Source organism: Cariama cristata, unplaced genomic scaffold, assembly GCF_000690535.1.
Source record: "Cariama cristata isolate BGI_N322 unplaced genomic scaffold, ASM69053v1 scaffold20592, whole genome shotgun sequence".
NCBI classification, from domain to species: Eukaryota; Metazoa; Chordata; class Aves; order Cariamiformes; family Cariamidae; genus Cariama; species Cariama cristata.
The window spans coordinates 13,866-25,758 of NW_009602410.1; the positions used below are offsets into that span (position 1 = coordinate 13,866).

The 11,893-nt window shown below is 41.2% G+C and overlaps 1 protein-coding gene across 1 annotated transcript in view; it reads right to left on the bottom strand.

The window, feature by feature from the left end:
• Window positions 1-1,827: 1,827 nt before the first annotated feature.
• The window catches only part of DCAF12 (DDB1 and CUL4 associated factor 12), a gene marked incomplete at its 5' end in the record, with an annotated part of 22,867 nt that continues 12,801 nt past the window's right edge, over window positions 1,828-11,893 (bottom strand). Inside the window, 5 exons of the mRNA XM_009694761.1 lie at window positions 1,828-2,688; window positions 3,470-3,654; window positions 7,598-7,760; window positions 8,448-8,513; window positions 9,583-9,776. Coding sequence (XP_009693063.1) covers window positions 2,530-2,688; window positions 3,470-3,654; window positions 7,598-7,760; window positions 8,448-8,513; window positions 9,583-9,776 — 767 coding nt within the window. The remainder of the gene's footprint in view (window positions 2,689-3,469; window positions 3,655-7,597; window positions 7,761-8,447; window positions 8,514-9,582; window positions 9,777-11,893) is intronic.

Below are 11,893 nucleotides of genomic sequence, written 5' to 3' on the forward strand. Positions count from 1 at the left end.
TCAGTAACTCAGAAACTCTGCTGACACTGCAGAAAAATCAGCCTCCATGTTTGGAGGCTGAACCTCAGTCCATATAAACACTCTTTTTGCCCCCTCACCCAGACCTGGAATACGCTTCAATTAATAGATCAACATCAGGGCTAGGATTTCCAGACCAAAAGTCTTCCTTTGGCACTGGTGACACTAAGCACCTAACTAGTAATGGTTGTTTCAGCAGAACTGGAGGACACTCAAGTAAACTCAAGTGTCTAGTTTCTTTTTTTTAAAAAAAAAAAAAAGCAGCACCTCAAACCAAGCCGCCCCCCCCAAAAAAAAACTAAGCAGAACATGTCCCCTTGACAGAGTGACCTTACAGAGTAGCTGGAGGAGTCATCCTAAAAATACACATCCTGCCATACTTCACCAAGACTTGTTTTGCTCTGTATACTTCCACTTTTCAAAACCCCTAGAATAACCAATGTACTATGTTTCCATCACAAAACAGGCATCATTACGACATCTTTAAAAACAAGGAACAATTCTAAATAAAATTTGAGACCTCCTTCACTACCACATGGTATGCAATTTGTCCCTTTCTGGAGAAAAGCCTGAATAGCCACACACACAGCACTGCGAACTGATTCAGTTTAAGCAACCAGCCCACAAAGGAAGTAGAATTATGAAACGCTGCAAGATAATCTGTTTGTGAAGCACCCGTGTCAGTTGTCAGTGTGAGTAAATTATACCTCTGGGACAGGTGCACATCTGGGAGAGCTTCTGTCTTGCCAGGATTGCCACCCAGATGGGAGGGAACTGCATTCCTTGCAGGATTTCCATCCAAGTCTCCACTACCAATTGGAAACTAAGCCTGAGGCTCACTGCTTGGAGTTACTGATGAAGGTACTGAGTAGAAAGACAAGAGGGGGACTGCAAGGACACATGCAGACTAGATTCAGGCAGTCTGGCAGGAACTGTGTAAGGGACTAGAGCTACTCTGCAGTGGTGGCTATGATCTCCAGCAGAGACAGGAGAACACAGCATGTCCCAGCCTTGTCTTACTTCAACTTCAACCAACTGCCCATTTGGCACAAAAGCAGCGAGGTACAGGCACACTCTGCTCCACCAGTGACATGGGCAGGGGGAAAGGCGTTCATCCCAGCAGAGGACAGAGGCGTTGGTAACAAGCTGAGAGTTTGGTGCCCGCCAAAAGGCTAGGAGGACCACCCCAGAGTCCTGCATTTTAATGAGTATTAGGTAAGACCATCACCCTGGAATGCACACACTTCACAGCTGGACCTGAAGTGCATCGTTCCTATTCTCCTCACCTAGTCCCACATGAAGTTCGAGGGAGTCTGAATGCAGAAGGCAGCAGGGGATTTGGGGAAAGACTGAGCCTCTCCTATGACAGCAGATGCTAGCACAGTGTGAGCTAACATCAAGTTACCTTGCTACATGGAAAGCTTCTAGCTTCTGTTAGTTAAGTTCAAGATGCACTCTTCAACCTTGGAGGAAATAAAAAAACCCAGTTTATTTATTCTATTGGCTTATTAAAGGAGATGGCCAACCAGAATATCAAAAATGGGAAAAGTTTCCACAACTTGGGACAAAAAGGGTCCTGGGTTTTAGGCAACTGTTTAAGAACCCATGGGCTACTACAGTAGCATACTCAGGAACCTTGACTAATCTGGAAAATTGATAGATTTAGTTCATTTTTAATGACAAGAACACTCATGTCCCTAGCCCCCATTTCCTCTCAGCACCTCTGCAGGCCCTCAATGCAATGTCACGCTGCAGAACAGCTTATGCAAGTTGTGCAAGCTGATTATCTGGGACAGGCAGAGAAGGAAGAGAAGATCAATTTTTGCTCCTCACACTGCTGAAAGCTAAAATTCAAATACAAATGCACTTTTGAGAACTCCTGCACTTCTGGACTTTGGGCCTGATAGGCAATACCCCTGGGGAATCCATCCCTGGGCATCAATGATTACAGCTTAAAATTACTGTATTCCTCTACGTATAAACAGTGTCATTAGACTTGTACTTTTAAAAAATAAGATCAATCCAGGCCAGGGCCAGGCTCTGCAAATAAAGTAGTAGCTTATCTCTTATAAATATTTTTAATATTTTTTTAATTACAAGTAGTCCTCACTCCAGGTAATGTAACTGACACAAAGTACCTGCACACACGCAGCCCATAGACTTTCACAGAAAGCCCAGGAGCAACCACTGTGTAAGGAAGGAATCCTACCTCACAGCAAAGTAGGGGATGGGGCACATGGCCAAGATAGCCTAAATGTGAGGGAAGAGTCATTTGGAGTAAAGACAATAGAAAGGGATTTCAAAAACTCTTCATATAAAGGATCAAGGAGGTTAAAGCAAAAAACTGGTTTAAAAAGATGTACAAAACTGTTGGAGACCAACAGAAAACTCTGCCAAAAAAATAACTTGCATTTAAATCAGAAATCAATGGCATCACACAATTTTGTTGTTAAGAAAAGGAAAAGAACAGTGGAAATCTGTGTAAATATCAGCATTCATAAAGAGTTATCATTAGCTCCAGAGACCAGCGTAATTCCCATGAAGTCCAGATGGAAGGGGGCCTCCTGCCACAAAGAGTTTCGTTCCAGACGAGTCGTAGCAGTGGGTATAAACAGCATTTGGGAAGAAATTTATGTCAGAAAAATAATTCCTCCAGGTCTCATCATGATTCTGTTAAAGGAAAGTTTAGATTGTTATTGTTGCCAAACAAACGCAAAGCCTTGTTTCACAAAAGCAGAAGGTAGCTTCCAGAGCCTAAAACCGGATCTTTTCTGTTAATACTCCCTGAAGCTTCAGATAGATCTACTTGAAGATACCAGAGTTGTCCTGAAGCTTTTTCTGAGGACATTTGGGCCAAACATCGGAGGGGGGGAAGTGAAGGGTGGGGAAGATATCAAGTTTCATTAGTTTTTCAAGTTACATCACAATGATACAAAAAATAATGCAGAGAAGTTAGACAAAGCTATTAATTGCTTTATGATAACATACAGGAAATTGAACTCAAGTGCCTGCCATAGCATTACCTCAAGAAGCCAGAGTTTCTAAAACTGTACACAACTAAATTAAACCTCTCTTAAAGTACCATGTTAGAGTAGCACGGTTTTAAAGGAAGACACTGTATTTTGTGTTTCAAGATTCTGAAAACTAGAAGTTAGATTACATTCAAAAATACAAAGATATAAAATCTAGTTCATTTGTGAATCAGTCCATAAGAACAGCAGTCAGCACGCCTTACACTCAAGCAACCAATCTTCAATACCCTCTCATAAAGCTTTTAAAAGTGCAATTTTGCAGCACTTCTTGCTTTTCATGATTACAGTTATCAGTTACATGATCACTGTTTTGCTGGGATGCATTTCATACAATAGCTCCCATTACTATAAAAAGAACCAGTTCTTAAGCTCTATAACACTCCTGTGTAAAGGGTCTCCTACAGCCTCAAGCTACTCACCAGCCAGCCTTTCCCAGTGGTCAACTTCAAAATTTCACTTCCTCCTAGTTTCTGCTTCTGTCCATAGCAGGCACGTGGAGGTTTTTCATCCAGGAACCTCTGGGCTCTGATATCGTAAAACAATAAAGAACCTTGCCCTGTTCCCACTGTGATGATGTGCTCGTAGAAGCTCACCGATCGAATGCCTGTCAAACAGAGAAGTTTGTCAAACATGCAGTGCAGTAAGGAAGATGGATGCTTTGGCTCTACAGTGCTGCTGCTTGATGTCTAATATTTTCTTTAAGAGGAACACCTACTAGTATTCTCCACAAGTTTCCCCACTGCTATGGAGCAGTGCAGACAAATCCCATGGATGCTATTGAAACAGCAGCTTCAATTACATATACTACTTTCCTTCTCCTCTGAGGCCATCAGCTACGTTGAGGGTGCATAGTAAGAAGGCTCATCCCCAGCAGGCCCCAGCTCTGCCAGAAAAGCAAAGATTATAAGCCATTTAGGATCAAGAACAGCTTTGTTCTGTCTGCCATGAGCCCCTACGCAAAACCACCATGAATGAGTACATGGCAGCAGACGGAGGAAGCACATCACACTGGCTTCGTCCATGAGGTCACACCCTATCTAGTTATATGCCAAGTTGCGATGTGACGATGTCAGAAAAATTACTGCCCCAGCTGCCACCAAGTGCATTTTGCTGATCAATAGGCTAGCTGTAAGCAAGTATAACCACAATAGTCATTAGTCACTTTGCTGCTACGATAGATTAAGCTCTTAAATAATTTTGAAGCTATCTCTACTCACATATTCTCACACAAACACACCTTATTCTTTGTAGCTGGCACTTTTAGCACTTCACCCAGCCACAAAAACAGACTAGGAACCCTGCAACCTAAGCAACGCCACGTTCCACCAGTATATGCGAAGCTACAGCAATTTTCCAGTCCAAACAAAACATTCTAGCACAATTCAGCTATGCCATTAGACTAAGTAAAAGAGTACATTTTGTTTTCACAAAATCTAAATCTGAAGCCTCAGCTAAACAAGGGTCCCTTTGATATAGTCTTGGGGAGATTCTATGTAGGAATTTGCAGTTTGCAAAATGTCCTGTTATCTCATCTCTATTTATTATGCAAAAGGTTTGTTCTGTGCAAGCACTCTACCCCAAACAACTCTTCTACACAAATTAAACTCCACCACATCTGTACTTTTGCTTCCTGCACAACATGACGCCAGGTTATAAACCCTAGGGCTTTTTAAGCCCTCTTTGAAGTACCACTAAATTACAGCCTAAACAAGCATTCTAACAGGAGGGGAAAAGAGTGAGTTATGCCAGCTACATCCATGTGACAACTGCTGTCACCATACTGAGTGGGACTGAACGTCACAAAACTTGTAACATACTGGAATACACCCAGCAGCACACGTGAGAGCAGGCATCTGACAGGTGTGGATAGAGTCAGGGAATTTCCCCTTCCCCTTTGTACAGAGTCCCAACTAGAAACACATCCTCCCCCTTCCGCCTCCACAATTTCATGTTACATCCACAGTCACCAGCATCTGTGACACACTTCAAACAGGCAAGGCCACATTGTTGTGCTCCAGATGTGAGGTGAAGTCTTGGCTGCAGGCTTAACAGGTAGGAAACCACTGTGAAAGTCTCACACCTGCTGAATTAGATTTATCAGATTCATACGAGAATCTCTGCTTTAATTCAGAGAACTACAAATGCATCTGAGCAAGTCAGACACATCTCTCCCTCTGCCCATTACAAGGGCCTCGTTCTGGCAAATACATGCAGGAAGCTTTAAGCCCTCTGCAATCAGCAACAGCAGTCACTTGGATAAAAGCAGAAAGGCACAAGAGGGGACCTCCTCTTATTTTTGCTCCAAAAGTGCTCTTGACAAGCAACCCAGTAGAACACTTACAGAAACACATGACAGAGTATGAAACCAGAAGGCATATACTTTTCAATGCAATTATTAATAAAACGCTATAAAATGCTGAACAATGGTGGATCTTTCTCTAATCAAAAAAATTAACTGACAGAATCTGTCCACCACTAAGAGGATGTTTAGAACAGGCTTTCAAGAACAGCACTTCAAATTGACTCCGAAGGGGCTGAAGTACCTCAGATTAATCATTCTCATCAAGCTAAAAGCACAGCCTGTGTCTAGATCTAATCATGGTTAAGCTCTCCAACATAGACATCACTACCACCTGTGGACCTGGACTATTTGGGTCAGCAAACTGAGTCTCACTCCTGAGAGCATCCTCTACAAATTCCAGAAGGAAATGAAGATGCAGTAGTGTGTCCTACACAAGGAGCAGACACAGAGTCCATGCCGCGCAAGCTCCGTCCACTACATCAACATTGCTGCCTTCAGGATATAAAGTCAAGGGCACGCGACATTGCACTGTGTACCAGTTGAGCAGAGAGCAGTTGCCCTCACAGATTAAGAGCCAGAGTCCACGGCCTGCAGTTCCTTGTACAGCTGCTAAGAAAAGCAACACTTAGGAGAGGCACTAAAAAGCATTAGCTACCTTCTCATGTACAGCAGACAGGGTTACACTGAGCAAAATCCAGCCCCAGTTCCAGTCTTACAAAGCAACAACCTTCCTCTGACCTGCTTTTGTATACAACACTAATGATCTATAGTTAATGTGGACTTGCCATATTCAGCACGTGCATCTGGAAGCTAAAGCACATTCAGGTAACTCTTCAAAGCACTTAAAAGTCAACCCAGATTTTACTCTGCGAGTCAGTAAAGAGCCCACTTTCTAGAGGTGTTGCACTGCTCCAAGTTCCAGTGAGATCAACAGAAAGTTGAAACACTCTGTGTCTTGGGAATTAGTATTACTTAAGTGCCTCCACCACCATGCCAAAAAAAATATATCCACCTACTACACAGAACAGAAAACAGCATTGAACAAAGGCTTTCTCCAGGCATGAACTAGTGCCCCAGAGATACTACCTACACATAGATCACCCCCCAGCAGGGATGATCACATAGACAAGGCAGAAGCTTCCAGCCTTCTGCCACAACACTCCAGTGTCTTGGTATTTTTTCCCTAGGATACTGTCACCTTTCAGTATCAGGACCTCCACAGAGCCCTCACTGACAGCAGGTCAGGAAAAGGGCTGTTGCTGGTAAGATGTTCAGGTGACAACACAAGCTGGTGAAGCACCTTTCCTCAAACTATAGATACTTCTATCATATCTGAAAGAAGCAGACCCTGACATTTATCTAGACAGCACTGTTCAAACTCTGGTAACCATATAAATAAAACTCTCCTAATCCTTGCCAATGTGCATTCTCTTTTGATAACTTGCCTCATGAAGAGATGGATGCCTAGACCCAGGCTAAATAAGGACTGCAATTTAATTAGTCTGGGATTAATGTAGTTTAAAATGGACATCACAGCACAATGCCTTCTCATGCTTGAAAATAAAGGGTATGGGAAGAAGCTTACAGGACTACGCACCCTGCAAGCCCTCAGACCTGGCCCTGGTGTAAGGTTCAATTGGACATACTGCATCCACATCAGAAAAGGAAAACAGCACTCAAATCTGCAAACTTTTTTTTTTTTAAAGAGTGAGCTTTTTGTGTATTTAAAGCAAATAAATACACATTGAAAATTAAGAATCTCATTCACTGCTTTTAAATTGCAAAGAAAGCATTCACTCACAGCACAGGCTCCCAATACAATAGCACAGAGCAGACAACGTTTTTTTTTTCCCGTTCCCACAGAAAAATGCAAGAATAGAGAGTATTAATAGTGGTACAAAGACTGAATTTGCTTTGAGATGACGTAAACCAAAGCAAGATTCAGTAAAAAATAAGTACAAGTAAAATGCACACTTTTAAAGTTCAGTAATACTTGGATGGTGTACAATTCAGTTCATCGTAAAAGCACTAATGTTGTCTATCATTAGATTTCAGAGTTGCTTTCATATTTGGTTTGTTGGTTGCTCAAGGAATACTGTCATAAAAGCAAAACCTACATATACTGTTAATGATTTAGTCTATCATGTGAAAAAACATTCCTATTTATTAAAAGCTTATCTTATGCACCCTTAATAGCTACTTCTGCAAGCAAACTCTTTGAAGCACCCTTTGACAAGTTTCTTACCACTGCCTCGTTCTTTGGAACAGACGGATTTAACATTGTGAGAAGGCTGTCTTGGATCCAGAAAGGAGACGTGTGCCTGTGATCCTACCGCGTACACTGACCACTCCTGACCATATGCCAAACACACATTCTCCCTGCAGTATGGCAACTTTGTGGAAAGTAACTGGAAACAGAAGAAATAAAAATCAACCCATTATGAGGAAAAAAAAGAGCAAGATGTTAATAAAACAATTCTGTAAGCTATGTTCAAGGAAGTTGCAGCAAAAAAACCAAAATGCAGTTAAAAAAGTAAGTTTACCACAAAAATAGAACTTTAAGAGAAAAGCAACAACTTGACCCAGAGAAAAAAAAATTAAGGAGATTGGATGCCTTATCTGAACCAAACTGAGATGATAAAGGCTGAACTATTATGCAAAGAACAACAGACATTTTGGTAAAGTTTTTAACACCTTTCTAAGCTGCTGTTATTTCTTCAGCAGGTGTACACAGACATCAGCTCCCAGCTGAAAAAGCTTACCTCATACACTAGCATAGGTAAGTCTGGGTTTGATCTGCAATCACACTTAAAAAGCGCAACTCCGCTAGTCAAGTATCTGTCATACTCTATACAATGGTCCACTTCAGCTAACCTGGAAATGGCAGAAAGTTAAGAGCACTTCCCACTCTCCAAAATAAGGGGAGTTTCTCTCCTCAAGTTCTTATTTTTAGGACATTTCATTTACATAAAGCTTTTAAGTGTTTCACAAACACTGATGCTCTTTCTTCAAGCATTTAAAGGAGATGAAGAATTACGAACAGCCTTAACTGCCAGGCAATTTCTAAAACGTAACACCAACAAACAAAAAAGCACCTTTGATAGTGTGTGCTCTGCTTTCCAAAGATGAAAATACCCATCTAGGGACACAGCTCCCAGTTCCTATTAAAAAAAAGTAAGAGAGTTAGTTTCTGTATTATAGATATCCTTACAAACTCACACTCTCTACTAGGCAGCCTGCATACTCTGGATTGAACTCATCCATAATCCCATACATGCTTATCAAGGTAAGTTTTCATTTTGTACTGATCTTGATAGAACACAATACAGCACAAAGGTGCCAGGTAGAATAAGAATTAACAAAACAGTAAATAACCAAAAATAACTTTCAAAAGTATAGATCTTGTTAGACAACCAAATATGAATAATCAGACACTACCAGCTAGAGTTGACAATTCTCTTTAGCAGCTCCCACACTGATTCTGACCCTGAAGCAAACATTTCTTTCCAGGCACTACTGTACTGGAAAAGCTCTATGAACTCTCCATCACAGAGGAGTAATTAACAGCTATAGTGAAAAATAAAACCCACAGGAGCACTGTGCTTCTGAGAGCACACCCACCTTTGCTTTAGACCTTCTTTGTTATCTGAGAGCAGAAAGAAAAGTAGCAGAGGATGAACTGCTACTCCCACTAGCAACAACAAGAGATAGCATGGGTGAGGTTAACATTTACTGTTTGTTAAACACCAACAAAATAAGCACTGGTTCCTGCCTGGTCAGTCAGCCACCTCACTTACTCAGCAACCCCTTAACGATTCAGCCATCAAAACAGGAACTGCCTGAATGTCAGCTGGTTTTCATGAAAGGCGGAGGAAAGCAGCAAGCGTGCTCAAGAGTGGGATTCAAGCTGCAAGAGGTGTTTTGGTGCTTTACCTGCTTCTTGTAAACATTCCCTGTCTCCCCTGCTTAGGAACCAAGACTAAAATCAAACCCACAGGAAAATTGTTCCTTCTGAAAACAATTTTTTTTTCCTACTGGACTTTTCCATGCACTTGCAGCAGAAGCAGACATCGCAGATGAAGACTACCATCTCACATAAGGATGCAAAAGGATCAGGGGAAAAAAAATATTGAGTTGCTTCTCTGGTATTTTTTATTTAGAAGACTTTTCTTTTTCTAATACATATGGACAGTTTTAGGACTTCTCAGCTGTCTTGCTTATCTTACTGACCTTGTTCTTATTGTTGAAAGCCAATGCTCGGACTTTGCAGTTGTCAGGATTGGTGTTCTCCTTGGGGATATCCTTCAGAGCCCTGTGTGTTATGTGGGCATAGACAGGAACTTGAGAGAGATTATGCCTGGCATCGCTTTTAGACAACACATCCTCTGTGACTTCCCAGAGACCCATCGAACCATCCCGGGAACCTGAATAAATAGTCCATAAATAGTCTGTCCATTTCTCATACACATAACTTCTTTTTTTAAAAAAAAAATTAAAATATAGAGTCTGAAAAAAAAGGACACTATTCATTTAATCTGAACAAATTGTTGGTGCATATAAATTAATTATTATTAACAAAAATGTGATTTTACTGTACTGTAAAGTTCCTATCATTGTGAACTCATTGTTAACTGGTTTGTCTGCATGGTTTCCAAGCAGCTAGATCATCTCATCTGTTTTCAAACTGATTAGGATGCATCAAAAAACCACAATCCTGTACAACAATCACCATTAAAGATTCAAACATACAATAAACTCAGAGGCAACTGAGTAACACATGCATTCAGCCTGGCTTACTGTGAGAAGTGGACTGTGGTTTTGCTTAAGCCATAGCAGATAGGCAGTCAGAAAGAAGGTAAGTTTCCAGGTACCCAAGTATGGGGACAGAGACAGGGTAATGTGTATTTGGGTATAGGGTTAACTTGCTTTGGCTGACACCACTTATCTTAGACTAATCTGCTTTTCTTAGCCATGATTAGTCAATACCTGGTTGTCACCTTCCTACCTTATATGGAAGAAAGGGAGGATTAACTGTCAACTTGGGTTTGCAATATAACTGAACCTATAGAGAGCAGGCGCTGGAATAAGAAGTTCAACCAAGAGGAAGACTTTGAACCTTCATCCCACGACCCTCAAAGAAGACCCCTAGAGAACAGTGCGCAGAAGCAAGTGGGAGGGTATAAATGTAAATAACTTGGGGGAAATCATTTGAATATGTGTAAGACTTCCAAGAAATGGCACGAATATGAATGACTGTCCTAAATAAATAACTGGAAGTGAGACTAACCAGTGTGCATGCAAGAGGATCAGGAAGGTGATCTCCCGTGCACCCATCGCTGCTTCACAGCTTTGCTTCACAGACTTTGCCCTCTCTTAAAAACTACATAGGTCAATGTTTCTCACACTTAACAAGGTCGAGATTGACAGTCTGTTAAGCCAATACAAACACCTCCAAGAAAACTCAGTTGGATTTATGCCAATTTAAGTTCATTTGAATTCTACCAGTATGTTATGGATAAGTACACACACATTCGTGAACTGAACAAAACCAGCTACTTTAAACCACAATTTGTACCAATTTGGATTAAATCCATTTTAAAATTTATTTTGCTAAAGCCTGTACAACTTCTTGTTTAAAGAATGTAACATAGGAACTGAGGTTGAACAAGCAAGAACTCATTTTATTTTTCTATTGAATTTGAAGACATTAATCCAAATTATGAATCAATAAGAGTAACAATACTGAATAGAGAAAGCTTTGGGTCATAGATCAACACAGGCTTAATCCAAGGCCCTGTATCCATCCCTTCTGGTGTTTAGGCAACTCCCATCTAAATCAGCTCTGACAGATTTAACATGTACCTCAATTTCTACCCTACACAATGTGAAAAATAGTTCCCATCTTCTCTCACAAGGCATGTATAATGAAGATGCCAGAAACGACTAAATATCTATATCAGTCTATTAATTTATAGGCTTTGATACGTGATAGGGAATAAGCTGCAAAGACAGTTAAGCAAAACATCTTGCAATATGGGTGGTCAAGCACAGCAGAGATGCCTTTGCCCCCTCACAGACTGATTGCCACTGTCACTACAGTCAAATACAAAAGGAGCTTCCTAATGGCACTTGCATAGCAGCAGGCAGCACAATACACAACATCCTGCCACTCAATTTACATGCTGATGGTTTTTCATGGCACCTAATCTTGTTTGTTATGGAGGCTGAATACTCGGCAGTAGAATTTCTAAACATCTCGACATACTTTATGAGGAAGCTGTCCCTTTTAATAGGCCTAGCACAGGAAAGTCAATGTATGTTGTTCAACTGGTTAGCCCTGAAGCCAAGGAGAATATCGTTTGTTACCCTAGGCTTATGCAGTCCTGGGAATTATTCATCCCATCTGAAGCTTTTGCCATGGAAATATTTTTGTCCAGCCAGTACAACTGAGTAGACTGATGCACCCTCCCTCAGCTATGGCTGCTTAGTCAAGAGCTCAATTTTATGCTTATGGACTACGCTGCTGCACCCTGCCTTGTTT